The 18,073-nt window shown below is 43.7% G+C and overlaps 2 protein-coding genes across 3 annotated transcripts in view; both read left to right on the forward strand.

The window, feature by feature from the left end:
* The first annotated feature begins 3,407 nt into the window (after positions 1–3,407).
* Positions 3,408–12,286, forward strand: LOC113951609 (gap junction beta-2 protein-like). Of its 2 annotated transcripts, none has more exons than XM_027652764.1 (2): positions 3,408–3,486; positions 5,998–12,286. In XM_027652764.1, exon 2 carries the CDS (start codon positions 6,020–6,022, stop codon positions 6,695–6,697), a length of 678 nt encoding a protein of 225 aa, XP_027508565.1. In that variant the 5' UTR covers positions 3,408–3,486; positions 5,998–6,019; the 3' UTR covers positions 6,698–12,286. The 2 variants fall into 2 exon arrangements, with proteins under 2 accessions (XP_027508565.1, XP_027508574.1); XM_027652773.1 differs by lacking the exon at positions 3,408–3,486 and adding an exon at positions 3,496–3,619.
* A 5,493-nt stretch (positions 12,287–17,779) lies between these two features.
* The window catches only part of GJA3 (gap junction protein alpha 3), a 17,840-nt gene continuing 17,546 nt past the window's right edge, over positions 17,780–18,073 (forward strand). The window contains exon 1 of the mRNA XM_027652900.1: positions 17,780–17,913. The gene's annotated coding sequence lies outside the window, so the exon portion shown is untranslated. The remainder of the gene's footprint in view (positions 17,914–18,073) is intronic.

Raw genomic sequence — 18,073 nt, forward strand, 5'->3', positions numbered from 1 at the left:
GAACAAGGAAAGATAATTAGCTATTAATCCTAATGCTGAGGAGTCAGGAATGTACCATGAAATCATTAAAGGGCAGGTTTTCAGTAAATGAAACTTTTTTTTTTTCACTACACATATTAAGCTATTGAGTTAATTACTCTGGGATCATGTGGATATATATATATATAGAGAGAGAGAGAGAGAGATAGGATAAGTCTTAAATATTTATATAATCCATATACAGGTGACATCAAAACATGCTTAGGCAAAGCAGAGAGTGAAACAAGGGCTATCAAAAGTATAGATCCAGACAGAGCCTCTGAAGGTGCCTGGGGGCTGTTGAATGAAGAAATGCAGACATAGTCTTTGGAAAGCTGTAAGGCATTACTGGAAGATGATGGCAAGAGTTCTGTTATCTTGAAGTAAGGTAAAACCTGTTTCTGAGTTGAGGAAGTTACAACAGTATTTATTTTCCTATTTTTATGAAGCTTTTATTTCCGCATTACTTTACAATCCACAAGAATCAGTGTTTTGTACATACATGTTTTGTATTCCTCACCTTCAGTGCTACCCCTTCCTTACAGATGAACATTTACAGATTCCAGAGTTGTTAAAACTTGTCTCTTGCACCTCCTGCCAATGAGACAGGTGTTAAGCAAAGTGTAGTCAACAAGCCTTCACCCCTGGATTTGTGCTCTGTCAGAATACCTTGCTAGGGTTCCCCTCTCCTTCCCAAATATAGCATTACATACTTCCTTACATATATACTCAAGTAAACAAAAATCAAGACTAAAAATAGCACTCAGCTTTAGCATAGATTTTGTTTGGTTATAAATGAAAAATGCCATGGCAGTACTGAGCAACACAAGCTGTGGATTTCTTCCAAGCATTTACGTTTACCACTATCAAACTTGGGTATTTTTTTATAAAACAGTTAATTCTTCATGACTTTTATTTTTAGATTATTTAAAGATCTTACATTTCAGTAAAGCTTTCAATACTCTTACAGTGTTCTTCTGGACAAAATGTCCAGCACATAGCCATGATGAGTGAGCAACTGGCTCATGGGTCGGGCACAAAGGGTTATAGTGCATGGCGTAACATTGGGTTGGGGATCTGTCAGTGGTGGGGTTCCACAGGGCTCCTTCTTAGGTCCTGTGCTCTTCAACACCTTCATAAATGACTTGCATACAGGACTTGAAGGTACACTGAGTAAGTCTGCTGACTGACACAAAACTGGGAGGAGCTGCTGACTCCCTTGAAGGCAGGGAGGCCCTGCAGAGAGACCTCAACAAATTAGAGGACTGGGCAATCACCAACTGTATGAAGTTCAATGAGGGAAAGTGCTGGATATTGCACCTGGGATGGGGCAACTCTGGATGTACAGACAGAATGGGGAATGAGATGCTGGAAAGTAGTGCCATAGAAAGGGTCCTGGTTGATGGCAAGTTGAATATGAGTGAGCAGTGCCCTGGCAGCCAGGAGGGCGAACCCTGTCCTGGGGGGCATCAGGCAAAGCATCGCCAGCTGGTTGAGGGAGGGGATTGTCTCGCTCTGCTCTGCACTGATGCAGTCTCACCCTGAATATTGTGTGCAGTTTTGGGTGCCACAACACAAGAAAGATATTAAGCTAGTAGAAAGTGTCCAAAGGAGGGCAACAAAGATGGTGAAGGGCCTTGAGGGGAAGCCTCACTTGGTCTGTTTAGCCTGGAGAAGAGGAGATTGAGGGGAGACCTCATTGCAGTCTACAATTTCCTTATGAGGGGAAGAAGAGGGACAGGCACTGATCTCTTCTCTCTGGTGACCAGTGACAGGAGCCAAGGGAATGGCCTGAAGTTGTGTCAGGGGAGGTTTAGGTTGGATATTAGAAAAAGGTTCTTCACCCAGAGGGTAGTTGGGCACTGGAACAGGCTCCCCATGGAAGTGGTCATGACACCAAGCCTGACAGAGTTCAATAAGTGTTTGGACAATGTTCTCAGACACATGGTGTGATTTTTGGAGTTGTAGTGTGCAGAGAAGGGAGTTGGACTCAGTGATGCCTGTGGGTCCCTTCCAACTCAGGATATTCCATGAAATCCAACTTAATTTTCTAAACCTCTGAGAGCAAAACCAAATTAACTCTGTCATTTTGCTGATACACAAGTTCTAGTTTCTCATAATTATTAGATCAAGCTTAAATTTTATTTAAATCCCATCTTATGAAAGCATTTCTACTTCCAGACAAGCATCACAAAACCAAGCTCAGTACTAAGCGTAACATACAGATCTTTACTCCAATATACAGAAACAAACACGGCAGTACTTTATATACTCAGACAATTTTTTATTATCTTTCCTACACACCCTCTTTAACACAGCATTCTTTTCTGATAGGTTTTTTTTTTTCATCAGTGCTTTAAAAAACAAAGGCTCTTCACTATGCTGTAATCAACATCATTTAATAGAAGTCACTCTTGGCTGGATGCTTTGGGTGAAGTGCAGACCTGATCTTGACAGCAACGCTGGTTATACTTTACAAGCAAAGCCCAAGATAAGGGCTGCAGTGCTGATGCAGCTAATTCATGCCTGGCAGGCCACGGTCCTCATCCTCAGAAACTTTCCTTAAAGATGGGGTTTAAAGGGTACTATAATTAGAAGAAGCTTTCTTTTTTTTTTATTGTCAACAACAGAGCTCAAGCTCCAGACAAATAACACCTAGTGACAGATCTTCACACAGCAAGTAACTCTTGAGTCACTCTTTATACTTCCTGCTAGATTACTTTCATAAAAACTTTTACCCCACTCCCTTTGCGCAGTATCAGTGAAATCAAGGCTGCGCACACTAACGAGGATACCAGAAAGGTTTCCTACAGCTGTAAAAAGCCCACAAGATCTCAAACGAAAAAGCATCATCTTACTGCTATCCTGCCTTTAGCTGCCTGCTGCCCTTGTTACCTCTACATCTGGCGACCAAGATCAACTTTTTTACTGTCAGTTCAGCAGTTATTTTATCTGTTCCTTGTCTTCCAAACTCAGGCCTTCTAAGAAGGTCTCAGCTTTCTTTTTCCAGCCCTGCCTCACCCTACAGAAAGTCTGTGGGAGCTGCATTTTATCTGACCGTTGCCCGAACTGGTCCACGGTGACGATTTTCTCGGGCTGCCATGTCACTGGAGCAGTTTCGGAGGGGATGGATTTCCCTCCGGGACATGTTTTCTGCCAACACTTGGGAATCAATCCCGGCGCAGGGCTGTATTTGCAGTGTACCAACTCCCTCCGCCCGATGCGCGCCCGGTGTGCATGGACGTCCCGGGCGGACCCGAGGGCGCTTCCCGCGAGAGGCTCCGTCCAGACCCGCTGCATGCCCAGCAGCTCCCGCCCCTCGGGCACGGCAGAGCCCAACGCCGGCGGGTCCCGCTGAGCCGCTCAGCCCCTCGGTTCGGCCCCGCCCCGTCCTGGGCGTCCATCCCGCCGGCCCCGGGCGGCCGCGGGAGCGGGGCGCGGGCGGAGGCGGGTTAAAAGCGGCGGCAGGTGAGCGGGGAGGGACCTTAAAGCTGCGGGGCGGCGAGACTTGGAGCGGCCGGTCCGCGGGCACCGAGGGACGCGGGAGCGGAGCAGCGCGGCGCGCCCGTCGTGTTCTGCGTGTCCTGCCGAGCCCTGCCAGGTGAGCGTCCGGAGAGGCTCCCGCCTGCCGCATCGGTGGGATCGGGATTAGGCTGTGCGCCCGCCGAGTGGGTCGGGATCCGTGTGGTGTGCCAGAGAGGGGCTCGGGTCGGGGCCGTCCCGGCGGGACTGGGCTCGAGGCGGCCGCCGGCAGCGGAGGGGGCACTATGGGGCTGGGGCAGCCACGCCGCGGCCCCGAGTCCCCGCTGCCCCGGAGCTGCCGGGGAGGCAGCCGTGCCTGGGCGCCGGCTGTGAGCCCCCAGCCCCGGGACCGGCCCGGACTGCGGGGATGCGGGTCGTGGGCGATGACAGCAGCCGGCGTTCCAGGGGGAGCCGTCGGACCTCAGAGCCGAACGCGCTGTTTGCCAGCGGTGCCCGCTGACAGGAGCCGATGGCAGTCGCACCGCTTCCCGCCGCTGAAGGCTCGCTGTAGGCTGCATGTCCGCTCCAGCCGCGCGGGAACGCGGCGGGACGAAGGTCGGCGCGGTGGGAGGGAGAGACGGGGTGGGGTCCAACTGGTAACCCCGGAGTGGGAATTTAGAGTGGTTTTCAATAACGGTGTCTTGGCTTTGGCAAGTTGGGTGTCCCGGTAGATTCACTCTCTCCCCACAGCCAACTTCGGTTTTTCTGTAGTGGCAGATGAACAAGGAGAAATTGTTTTTTCCCAAAAAACTTGCAGCACTGGTTCAGAACTGCAGTGGGAGACAGCACTTGGAGCCCAGGCTGTTCATCTCTGTGATATGCACTTCAAATACTTTCCTTCAATCCTGATTAGCTCCTTGTGAAGGTTTCACTGACTTTATTTTAATGACTATGCAGCAGGCATGAGGAAATTCTTAACAGAAAGATGCAGGTGTCTGATGATAACCTACAGTTTAGGTCAATGTAAAAAGTTGCATAATATGGTGCCAGTTTCAGCAGAGACAAAGCATAAGAAGTCTCAGGAATTCCAGCCATCTTCTCAAAGTTGTTGGGTTTTTTTGTTTTGTTTTTTTTTGTCTTACCCAATTTCACCTTTCTGCATCACAGTAAATCTGACCTCTCCCTCTTGCCTCAAGGCTTGTCAGCACAAGCTAGGGCCTCGTACCAAGGGTATGTGTTGGGACATGTTAGTCCTTTGGTTGTGTTGTACCTACACCAGTGTAAGAAGTTTTTTTTTTTCCTCTCTGTTGTTTGAGAGATTTTTGTAAACTTTGGCCAGTGTTACGTTTCAAGATACCACATTCTCCCCACAACACACAGGTAGCACCAAGAAGAGATGCAGCTCTTATCCATGGCCAGCGTGGCTCTCCCACATAGCACAGCTGAGCCTAGCCTTGAGAGATGATGGACCAGCTATGCAGGTTCCCAGCTCGGGTTTCAAAGTGTTTTGTCCAATTCACTGATAGTTTCCAAGTGGCTGCAATCAGTGAAAGCTGAGCCCCGAGACTGAATTCTGACTTCAGCAAGACTTACTTTCAAAGGAGCAAAGAGTGTGGATTTTAGTCTTTCAGAATAGGAGGAAAGCTGAAATGGATCTTCTCTGAGGTTTGACCTCCTGTATTCTGCTGGGGTATAATAGCATCTAGAAAATCAACGCAAACTCTTTAGCTGAGGACTTTTTCCTTTCAACTCTGACTCTGCTTTTCTCCTTTTTGGATGAGATAGCAATGAATGTGGAAGGGCAGGCTCTGTTGTATCTTTCTTTGCCTGCTGGTTTGTGCTATATAAGCGTGCAGCCCTGACAGAGCTGACTTGAGGCTTCTCACCAGTGTTGGCAAAATCAAATGCTGTAATTTTGAGATTAAGGGTGATGTCTGAGCTGCAGCAGAAGGCCTTGGAGGCCTGCTGGAGGTGTCTGGGTGGAATGAGGACTTCTGCTTAAGGTGGCCAAGTAGTACTTACCTCAGAGGCAAAGAAAACACCAGCTCAGCCTTCTAGGGCTGTGGTGTTGGCAAAGAAATCCTGTAAAAAATACTAGAGAAGTCTCTACTTTGTCTAAATATGGCTTAACTCATGCAGTGATAGTAATTTCTATTGCTTTGGGAAATAGAGTGAAAGGCAAAACACTGTCAAGAGTCAACCACAGAAAGGGAAATAAGAAAGAGATGGAGGGCCTAGAGAATGCACAGAGGAATTGTATTAAGAAGTAACTTATTTTCTGCCCAAAGCCTTGTTGAGAAATACATCAAGGTATCCTTATCCCATCATAAATTCATGGAAGGAGAGAGTTTAATAAGCTTTTTGAATCCATAAACATGTGGACATTAATGAAAGTGACTTTATACTTGCCTGTTGCTCTGGAGAGACTGCTAGGAAGTCGTCTTTTTCACAGAAGGTCTAGAACTGATTTTTCACACTTGGAAAAGTGACCATTCTGTGTATTGTGTCATCCTGCAGGTAAAAGGACACAGAAAAGAAGATGGACTGGGGAACTCTGGAGACTGTTTTAGGAGGTGTAAACAAACACTCCACCAGTATCGGGAAGATATGGCTCACAGTCCTGTTCATCTTCCGTATCATGATCCTGGTTGTGGCTGCAGAGAGAGTCTGGGGAGATGAACAACAAGATTTTGTCTGCAACACACTTCAGCCTGGCTGCAGAAATGTGTGCTATGACCACTTTTTCCCCATCTCTCACATCAGACTCTGGGCCCTGCAGCTGATCTTTGTCTCCACACCTGCGCTGCTGGTGGCCATGCACGTGGCCTACACCAGGCATGAGAAGAAACGGCGATTCAGAAATGGTGAGAAAATTGATATTGAAGAGCTAAAAAATGAAAAGATTCACATCCGGGGACCCCTGTGGTGGACGTACACCAGCAGCATCTTCTTCAGGATCGTCTTTGAAGCTGTCTTCATGTATGTGTTCTATTACATGTACGATGGGTATCAGATGCCCCGCTTGGTGAAGTGCGATGCTTGGCCCTGCCCCAACGTAGTGGATTGTTTTGTGTCTCGGCCCACTGAGAAAACCACATTTACTATTTTCATGCTTGCTGTGTCTGGGATCTGCATGATTTTGAATCTGGCTGAGTTGTGTTACCTAGTGATAAAAATTTGCATGAAAGAACCCAGGAAAACAACAGTTTTGAAATAACTCCCAAGTTTCAGGATCTCCTAGCTCCCCATTTCCCTTAAACTTTCTTAGGTGTCAGAGAACAATAAGCAATATTTTCCACACTCAAGGAAAAGCATAAAAATGAATGTTCATTTGTGTTTAAAAAATTATATCCTCCCTGGGAAGCTGCTACTGATGCAGGTTTTAAATATCATGAGCTAATTCAATATTCCTGCATTCAGAAATAGAGAGGAGCCTTCTGGCAGCAGCCTTTCCAAGTATGCCTGCTGTTGGCCCTCTTGTTGGGACAGAGTCATTTTTCAAAAAGTGGGAATGAAAAGCACCAGAGAAGACTCTAATGCCCAAAGGAGAGCCAGGAATCACAAAACCACTATGTCAGCTCAGAGGGAAGCCAATAACAAAGGGTTTTGGCTAAAAGTGGGGTAAAAGGTTTTTGTGGGACATTACAGCTTGTGAAAAGGAATAAGACAAGGGGTAATTGTGTTTATAGTAGATATCCTCTCTAAGTAATCTAGAGAGCAAGGAAATGGCCTAGGAACACAGGCACTCCATGGCAATGCATGCTATCAGCTCTGCTGGGCACCAGCAATGGCTTTTATCTTTTTATCTTTTTGTCTTCTTGCCTGCACTAAGAAGCATCTCCTACAGGGTTGGATATGGCCAGTCTCAACTGCCTGTGAATGTCATTGGACCAGTGCTGCCTCCCCATAGTCACAGATGCTGCAGCAGTGGGAGGAACAAAATTCATTTTTCATTCTCTAGATCAGGTGAAAAAAAGGACTGTCACCTCTGAGAAGGTGCAGTGCAACTGTCTTCCTCCTTCTCTTGTTCTCCCCTAATACTTTGTGAAGAACCTCAGTACAGTAGACTGTACTCGATGAAGAGACTTTTTACCACCTGACTGTGCCTCACTTAGCTGTGTACCTTTCAGTAAAAACAGAGAAAAATTGCCTTGCTTCATTTCTGTTTGTCATCCAAAAGAAGTGCTTCAACTTACAGCATGATATGGAGTGCTCCTTCCATGTACCCCTTTTTTCCTATCCAACCTGCACAGCTTTTCTTCATAAAACCTTTTCCCTATCTGATGTACCTTTCAAATGAGTCAAGCAAACCACTCCCAATCTCTCTGACATTCCACATTGTGAGATTAAAACACCATTCCTTTTCTTACAGTTGGTCTAGCATAAATTAGAGACAACTTGCAGAGCTAAAATAGCAAAGTGAACCAATCAGAAATGAGGAGGAACTTGATATTTTTCTTAAAGTTCACATTGTTGAGCTGCAAATTGTATATTACTAATTTGAAGAAATATATGAGTCAGTCTGACCTTGTCTCAAAACATGTTTTATATCTGTCATAGGCACCTACACCAGCACATATGGCAACACAGTTTTATCTCCCAAGTGTCTGCTTATTGAACCCACTTCTAGAAAGCTGGCTCTCTCTCCTCCTGAGCTTTAATTACTGGCTTTTCCCCAAAATGAATAATCACTAGCTCACCTTCTCTCTTTGCATTCATCTTTTACTGTATGTTTAAATTTGTCACTGTTGGAGTAAACAAAGCTGCATGAATTAAGGCCCATGGCCCCTCACTGTGCACTGGAAGCGGAGCATGAACAGGCTTCCATTGCTTGTGAGCTACATCAAGTCAAGTGTTGCAACTTGACTGCAGATGGAAATCTGTTATCTAAGAGGGGAGCAAGGAAACCATGAAAACACCATCCTCAGAAGCATGAACAAAAAGATAGTCATTCATAATGAGCTGGACTGGAAACTTGGAGGGCGAAAACATCCTTAATTCAACTCCAAAGAACAAAGTTTGGCACATATCAGGTTTGTACTTGATAGAGTTCCTGCATTGTTCCATACACAAGTACAAAGAGAACGTACTATCTAGTGCCAGTGCTCTAGTATTACATTTCTTTTGTAACAAGATTTTTATTTTTTTCTGAAATTATAATTAAAGCACATATATGTGTGTGTGTTTTCTGTATTACTTGTACATGCTGTGTGTTACCTAATGTGTCTAATGAAATCTGTTTTACTACAACGGAAAATGTATGCACCAATCCTACATTTAATAGCCAAGGTCTAGTGAAAGGATTTTAGTCTTCTGCTGCAGGTTGGTTTTTCAGTTGGTTACATTGCCTGTTATACTGAAGTTTCGTGAGCTCACAGTGGACGATCCACGTATGTGCTCTACATGAAATAAAATATGCTGCGTAAGACAGCCTTGTGCTGGCAGAATTGCGGCTGGAAAAGGCCAGTGATAAATTACTTCACTAGCTCTATAGAGAAGAGAGTTCGTTTTCCCAGCCTGCCTTTGAATTTAGCTGGAACTTGAAATGAGACACACCAAAGCCATTAACACTAACACGATGAAGTTATCTTCAACTAGCAGTTTGGCAACCAGATCATCACACGGGGTAAAAAGATAGAACTGGGGAAAGTGTCTGGAAATAGCCGAGAGACGGCTTTGATCCAGGACTGCAGCATCAGGCAATAATAGCTCTACCAGGACATATTTACTGTCTCTCAGATTTATTTTCTGTATATATTTAATTTGACTGAATAGCTGCTTTATATGGGGAAAAAAATTCAGATACTTTATAGGAAATGGGAATTGCACCTGTTTCTGCATATGCTACATTGTATAGCTGACCTTCTACAAATGGATTTCTTATAGATTAAAATACAATGCTGTTTTGAAATTGTGTTTGTTCCTTCTGGAAATGCACTACATTTGGTACTTGGTTCCTGGGCTTTCCTCAGAATGAAGGTTTCAAGAGTGTTGAAAACTGAAGCTGCAAATCTGAGGTCATTACTATTTCCTCATGAGGCTGATTCCTCACTGTTCAGTGTCCAGTAAAGTCAGGATATAAAATGTCATTAATAATGTGTTATCAGAAGTGGGAGGTGTAGGAGTGGGACTGGCTGGAGTTATAGCTTGACTGAAATCACCAGAAAAAACCACCATTGACTTAATCAGGTTAAACGTTCATCCAAAACCTTGAAACCAGAACTACAAACATGTTTGTCAGAAGGGGAAGGAAAGGAGGGGAAGCAAACTTCACTATTAACTCAGAGATGCATCTAGAGAAAAAACCCTAACTACTGTGGGAGAAAGGCGGATTTGAAAGGAAGTCAGAAGTATAAATCTGTATTTATGACTTCTGGATATAGAAGTACTTTTATTAAAAGTTTTCTAGACAAAGATAAAAAAATCCTTCAGTTGTTTACAGTCATCATGAGCCAATGCACTGTGTTATTTTGTATCTGACAGGAAGTATATAAAAGACAAATTATATGGTCCATACAAAGAAGAGCACTCCTGTACCATGGAAGTTCAATTCAAAATAGCAACTCTGTTAAAAGCTGCTTTATTTTGTAAAAAGTGTACTGCACCAGTAAGCAACACCTGAGAGCATTTTACTACTAACTAGGTGAAAATAAATCTGTTTTTTCCCTCTAATTATAGTCCCCTCCCCTGCAAATTCAGCTAATGGGTTTTACTAGGCAACAAAATCACACTCAAAAGAATTGCACTATATTTTTGGTCACCTATTCTAATATTCAGGACGGCCACTACCCTGACTGTTATTTACAGTTTTATTTGGATTTTCACAATCTTATTACCTCCACAGTCATTTGAACCTGTTTGTAGACAGTGGCAAGAGTAATGGTAACTATTTGAAGCTTAATGAGCTAAGACTAATGGTAATGATCTTCAACATAATTCAGAAGATACCTGTATTTTTTTCCCCATCTGTCCAACCCAACTTTTACAGAGTATTTTTCTCTTCTGTAAAGCTGGCTCAGCTCTGACCTGTGTATTTTCTATATAAACGTTCCTAGCCACCAAAAAGTCCTAATAAGCTAGGTTTGGAAACACATTAAGCTTTAATCAGCATGTCCAGCTGAGGAAACAAGTCACATCTCAGACTCTCCACCTTTGAGAACATAGCTTGCTTTTGCTATGGTTGGTCCCCCGCTACTACTATGGAAGTCAGCGTCAGAATTGGTCACATCATTGCACATACCTTCTCCCTTTTTCTGCCAGTTTAATCACTGCCACGAACTCAAAGTACTGTTTCACATCTGCCTGCTCTGTTCCCAAATCCAATTGAAAGATAAAGGTGACAACTGTGTCATGTTCACAGGAAGCAGAACAGTTTAATCAAGCATTGTTAAGGTCATTGCAACAGGTGCCAGAAAAAATATTTTATAATTATTGTGTGGTAAAGATTTCAAACCTACTGTATGTTGCATCATTAGTGTAATGTCTGCTTACAGTTTGTCATGTCCCTGCCCTAGGTATTGCATCCTTTCCGAGGACTGAGATTTTAATATACAGTTTAAATAGCTTCCACAATATGTCCAGCACAAATAAAAACGGTCCATACACTTACCCACACATGTGTGCACAGATACAGAGCAACAAACTCACTAAATCATTCCCTTGCTGTTATTTGATAGAAGATTGAATAAGACATTGCAACGTGGATTTGTCAGGCATAATTTCTGCCTATGCCATGATAAAAGCTTTTGTGTAGAGCAGTAAAATAGATATTAATGACTCATTATCAGAGTATCAAGATCCACCAATGGGATAAACTTTATGCAGCTGGGAGGAGCTGCAGGTACATGGGAAGATAGGCTTAGGATTCAATAAGATCTTTATCACTGGGAGAAATGGCTTAACAATAGTAGTTTTAGAAGTTAGGAAAGTCTAAATGCTACCATTGTGAAACACCAAGCACTTGCAAAACTGTCTGAAGCAAAAAACAGTTTTGTAAAGATGAGCTAGAGTTTGTAGTAAAACATCAGTGGAATATGAAACAATAAAATTGTTGCCTTGAAAAAAATATCATACAGGAATGCATTACAGGTTTATCAAAAATAGGATGTTTGAAATAAAGTTTCCACTTCTGTTAGTACCCGAAAATCTTTATCTAGAGCCTACTTTGGGGCACCATCTGCCCCAAAAGCCCATTTATCAGCTGGAGAAATATAGGGGTCAGGAATAATATGCCATCAAATATCTAAAACACAGAACCCATGAGGAAAGACTGGAAGAAATTAATTGGCCTGGAAAAGCCTGAGGAAAGACCCAGCAGCATTCTTCAAATATGTAAAAGATTGTGGCAAAGAAGAGACGAAGATGTTGCACTTTACATTCACTCACAATAAGACAAGAAATAATAGGTTTATGTTGCAATGGGCTGTAAGGTAGTGACTGCAAAATCTCTCTGTGAAGAAGGTTAAGTTTTGAGTTGGTTGACAGACTTCATTACTGAAGATTGTTAAATGGCAACTCTGTCCAACATTTGTTGAGGGTAATCTGGGTATAGGACTCTGCTCTAGGATAGAGGGAACTTCTAAAATGTGTGAGGAAGGGGATCTCAACTGAAAGAGTCAGTTATACAGGTTCCTTTTGCTGAGACAAAGCTCAGCTGTTGAATCAAAATCTCTTTCATATAAATTCAAGTCTGTTTGCCAGAGCAGGGTCTATCCAGCATGATCTCTGTCAGCATGGTTCCTTTGTGCTTTTAGCAATTGTAATAAGACATTCTTTTGTTGTAACATGTTCCACCTAACAAAGCATACGAGATGTCATTGTGAGTAAATAAAATTGCAATTAATATAAATGGAGTTGGTGATGGAATTATTTTTGTTCTCCTCAGCATAGTGAGGAAATAGCTCCTTATCCCTTGGTTTAGTGTCTCACAAAAGAGGCATTCTTCCCAGCAGGAAGAAGGCTGAAACCCAGATCAACATTCAGTTTTGCTGCCCATTTTACTACATGTGCAAACATTGGTGGAGTTGACTGAAGCCTGGTCTGCACGCAGAATATTTCCCAGCAATAGCATGTCATTTTGTGCTACTGATTTCTTTAACTTGAAAGGCAGACCATCACATTGTGCAGCAGTTTGAAATTTGTAGAAAAATTTTCCTATACTTAGTATCTTTTTTCTACTTCAAAGCAAGATAACTATTGCTGTTCCTTTCTGTGGAAGCTAGTCATTATTTGAGGCCTTGACAAAGTCATCACACATGACAATAAGGTATGTTCTTGGTAAAACATGCTGTATTTGCTCTTACCCTGAATACAATGAGAAAGAACATCCTGTTTAGGAGCCTTGGTTGTGGTTTGGCACTGTGAATCGTTCACTAGCAATACTAGTTTGGGGCATTAACACTGATGTCATCCCTTCTCAAACTGTCTGTGTCTCTTTCCCACCCCATTCAACATTGTGCCTCAGCTCCAGTACCTTTACTGTGCCAGCACGGTAGTTTGCACAGCTGTGCTCAGCACTGGATTGACTGACTGTTTTAGCTGATGAAGAAACAAGTGTTTTGTTTTGCTGGATTGTTTTTTAGCTGGATCAATTCCTTGATCTGGCTTACAGGGACGCCACATGAACTTCCACGCTGACATGACTGTGGGGCAGCAGGCCACAGTGTTGGGCAAGAAGAGCTGCAGGGAGTGAGTGGAAGGGGTGGAGGGAATGGCAACATGTTTGTTTGATGCTATACACACTGCAATTTCAAACCACAGCCTCTGGCTGTGTTTTCCTGAGCGACTGCTACTAGAAAGTCAAAGTCTTAACTTCCTTTTCCCTTTTTTGCTGCTGTACCCTTCCTTGCTCTCTATTCGTCTCTATTGGCCCTGCTTCTGACCTACTGGCCATCTTCCCCCCTGCTCCAACACAATCTTCCCTCAACTTTTGTATTAGATGATTTAACACATTAACTCAGCAGAGAGCTATTTGAACTCTGCATTTTGATGTTTTTTTTCAGCTCAGTTAGCTTTCCGCCAGGCTTGTGGCAAGAATGACTGTATTTCAATATATTTATTCCATATTTCTGCCTGTAGTGTGGAAAAAAAAGTAGCATCACACCATGACAGAATGATAGCAGGTATAATTCCTCTTAGGATCCTGCATGTCCTGTGTCTTTCTTTTTTATTCTTCCTCCTAACAGATGCCTGGCTTGTACAGTTATAGTTCTTCCTCTAATACATTTCATATGGAGCTTTTGCTTCCATGAACATGACCAGAAAGCATTTCACTGCTACGTATCCCAGAATATTCAGAGTTTTGTTGTTGTATTAGGAGATTTCCCACAGTTCCCAAAGGATTTTGGAGAGGAAGCCAGTTCTGGTGGCTTAAACACCAGCCTAGAGTTTCAGTGCTATTCTCCGAACCATATAACCTAGGACAAGATATTAAGTCTTCCTGTGGCTCCATTCCTACAAACTAGAAGTCAGATTAAGTCTTCCTACAAACTAGAAATAATAATAATTCTTCCTGTCACCAGTTCTTGCTTGTTAATATGCTGTGTTCTCTGATGTGTTTGGCAGTAGTGTGTAACAGAACAGAACACTATTCACTAATTGATAAGATAATAAAAATTACTATGTAATATGAGATGAAACTATTACTTCAGTCTTTTAATTGCCATTTTATTTATTATTTAATTAGTTTTAAAATATTTCCATGTAAAAACAGCTAGAGAAGAAAATGTTTTAATCCTCTTTGCTTCAAGCTATGCCTCCCGAGGTAGCAGTACCCATTCCCAACATTTAAATATCTTTAGTGCCATCTTCTGTAGCGCAGCAGCATGTCAAGCACAATTCTTTTTATTAACGTGCCATACAGTGCCACAACAAGCTGAACTGAAGGCATTTGTAACTGTTTTTTTTTAAGGCTGACAGTGTGGACAGAACTGTTGTCAGCACTGCTGAGCCATGGGTCACTTTGGCGTGGCTTGCTTATGACATGTACCACAGCTGAGGGCTCTTTCCACTAAACTCTGTTCAGATGCACAGTTACGGTAAGAGTGACCCTCTTCCGTACTTCAATATAGATGTTTAAATTAGAAATAGCATGGGGGAAACACTGTTTTGGATCAATCCTGATCTGAAAAAGTCCATTTTTCTTGTTGAGCAACAGCTCAGGTTCAGATTAAGGGCAAGATGTATCTCCTAACTTACGAGATCTTTTTATCATTTCATAAAGCTTTGTGTCTATTTCTTATCTTCTTTCTATGTTATCATCATGGCTTTGCGAACAAAGATTTGGGAAGGGCTCTACCCACATTTGTTACAAGTGTGCTGGTGGCTAAAAAGGCCAATACGAGATAGACACGTCCGGTTGCAAAAGGCACAGCAGAAAGACTCCTTAGGTGGTATATTCTGCTCTTTCCATGTACCTTGCCATGAAAATCCGATTCATCTAATCTTAAAAATACCTGGCTGACTGCTTTGTCTCCACACTTCTTGAATTCACTTTTTTGCTCCACCAGCCAAATCATATACTGCTAAATGTCTGTCTACATGGGAAACAGGGGTTGTCACCTGGGTGGAGGCTTGGATGGAAGACCAAAGGTGTTAGTAAAGAAAATAATTAATCCCTCTCTGCAGATATTGAAAACCCACCAGGATGTGTTCCTGTGTCATCTGCTCTAGGTGACCCTGCTTTGGCAGGGAGATTGGACTGGATAATCTTCAGAGGTCCTTTCCAACCCTAATGATTCTGTGATTCTTTGATAAATGAAGGCTGAAAATTTTGTAAGTATGCATTTTAATGTAAAAAATTTAAGTTTTATGCTGCTGTCTAGTGTTAATGACAATGGAGGGAACCTTTTAAACATAATGAGGGCTGGCAGTGTTGAAGATAAGTGAGGAAGCTAGCAGGATGGCTCTTCCATGGAAATCCTTCTGTCAGAAAGAGACACTTTTTAACACCATTAACTAAATCTGAGCATAGACCCTCCTTTTCTAGTATATGACTCTATATAGCCCTCCATACTGCCTTGACATGCTTCCATGCTTGGGCTTTCACCAGTACATAATTTGTTCTTTATTTTTAAAGCTGCTTCCTTTAAATTTTCCCCATGGATTTTGCATACTTGCCTATCTTATTTTTCACAAATGATCCAGAGGGTTTTGTTGAGAGACCAAACCTCTTCTTATATGATGCCAGAAGAAAATTCTTGGAAAAGAAATTGTTAGCTAATGGCCATAGTCCCATGGTAAGCAGGCATTGCATCAGATTCTCCCCATTTGAAACATAATGGTTTCTATCATAAAAACCTTCTGTGGCAGTACCGAAAGGCTGCTCTAGAACCTCATTGCTCTCCTGAGTAAGAATACCTTTCTTAAAAAAAAGGTATCAAGGCCAGTTTGTACAGATGGTGAAAAATACCACTTGAAACTTCCAGAGACTGAAAAAGCCACCAGAGAAACACCCAGTGCTTCATGCTATTAAACATTTTGGACAGATAGTGTAAAACAAGATATCTGACTACCTCTCCCTAAAATAAACTTCTTGCCCTTCAGCTGACTTTGTGAGCTAAGAGATTTCACGGCATGAAGTAAGTTATAATATTAGGAATTACTGGGGCTGCTGGGATTCCATCCTCTACCCCAACACAGCCTCTCATGCCCCACTGCTTCAGGATCAATACTGCAGTACTACTACGCTTACAATCATGGGAGCACTGTGCTTCAGCTGTATCACCCATCTCTGAATAGTCATTTGTTCTTGTGCCACCCCTAGTGCTTAGGTCCACAGAGATCTTCCTCCCTAGTGTTTTCAGCTGTAAGATTTATAGGGAGCAATCAAGAATTTGAAGGATACAAGAACAGGGGGATGGTCTGATTCAGTTTCTCAACAGTCCGCTGTTACACATAGCTCCTCAAAGTGTGTCAAATTTTTTTGTGGATGGTATTTTTACTAAATAGAGCAACAATGAGCCATGGGAATGACTAAATTTTCAGCTCTTTTGCTGTAGAGTAGCTATTGACAGAAACTCATACATTACTGCTGAAGAGTCGTTGAGTTGTTGTGCTAGTTTAAGTCATTCTGTCTATCATAGAATCAAGTTGTTCTGTCTTTCATAGAATCATAGGATGGTTTGGGTTGGAAGGGACCTCAAAGATCTAGTTCCAACCTGCCCTGCCAAGGGCAGAGACACCTTCCACTAAACCAGGTTGCTCAAAGCCCCATCCAACCCAGCTTTGAACACTGCCAGGAATGGGGCATCCATAGCTTCTCTGGGCAACCAGAGAAGTGTCTCACTATACTCACTGTAAAGAATTTCTTCCTAATATCTCATCTAAACATACCCTCTTTCAGTTTAGAGCCATTCCCCTTGTCCACTCACCACATGCCCTTAATAAAAAGTCCCCCTCTGACTTTCTCATAGGCCCCTTTTAGGAACTGGAAGGCTGCTGTACGGTCTCCTTAGAGCCTTCTCCTCTACAGACTGAACAGCTCCGCAAGTCTCTCAGTCTGTCTTCATAGGAGAGGTGCTCCAGCCCTCTAATCACCTTTGCTGCCTCCTCTGGACTTGCTCCAACAGGTCCATGTCCTTCTTATGTTGGCAGCCCCAGAGCTGGATGCAGCACTCCAGGTGAGGTCTCATGAGAGCAGAATAGAGGGAGAGAATTACCTCCCTCGACCTTCTTTGTCCAGAATCACCTCTCACACTGCTTTTGATGCTGCCTAGAATGCAGGGCTGTTTGTCTTTCTCAGGGCAACACTATAGAATACGCAAAAACCTAACCAAAATGTAGGTGACAGTATTTTTGAGTCCTGACGCTGACAATATCAAGAGACACTCTTAAATCATCATTTTGGAAATAGTGGCAACTGATCTTTTTTTTTTTTTTTTTCCAAAAGGTCTGTGCACAACAGCTTGACAGCTAATCCCGAGTGAGTAGGGTCTGGGGTAAAGAAAAAAAATGCGCTGGCAATCTTTTTGGGCTCTTCATGCAGGAGACGCAGGCAGTAGCAGCGAGGTTTGCCTCCTCACGAAAAAAGACCCAACTTCTTTTGGTGAAGAATCTTTTGCAGTTTAGGTTGGGTTAGTTTCCACTTTTGCTCTCAGGTCACTCTAACACCTGACGGAGGACCGTACCTTCGGCCGCCGGGGCGAGGCGCCCTCTGACGCCGGTGCCTCAGCCGTGTCCCTGGACGCCGCTCCGGGCCGGGAGCGGGCGGCGGTGGGCGTGCGGGAATCGACTCCCGCTGCGCTGCCTCCGCCGCAGCCCGGCGGGGCCGGCGGACAGCCCAGCGGGGAGGGGTTTCTCACGCTTTTATCCTCTGGGAGGAATAAACTGTTTTATTTCCCAGGAAATCCCGCGGGGGTGGGATGGATCATCTGCACAGTGACAAACTTTTTAGAATCCAGGGAGAGAAGGGCTGCTGCGCCCGCAGCCTCCCGGGTGAGGAGAGGGGCTGCCGGCGCGGCCCGTGGGAAGCCGGCGGCTGTGCCCGCGGCGGGAGGGGAGGGAAGGAGGCGGGGAGGGCCGGGCGCCCGGTGCCTGGTGCCAGAGGGGCAGCCCGTCAGAGGGGCAGCCCGTCAGAGGGGCAGCCCGTCAGAGG

Source organism: Corapipo altera, unplaced genomic scaffold (assembly GCF_003945725.1).
Source record: "Corapipo altera isolate COAL_440 unplaced genomic scaffold, ASM394572v1 0, whole genome shotgun sequence".
In the NCBI taxonomy this organism is placed as follows: Eukaryota; Metazoa; Chordata; class Aves; order Passeriformes; family Pipridae; genus Corapipo; species Corapipo altera.

Coding starts and splice junctions, on each gene's coding strand:
- LOC113951609 (XM_027652764.1), top strand. CDS start 6,020: ATGGACTGGGGAACTCTGGAGACTGTTTTAGGAGGTGTAAACAAACAC.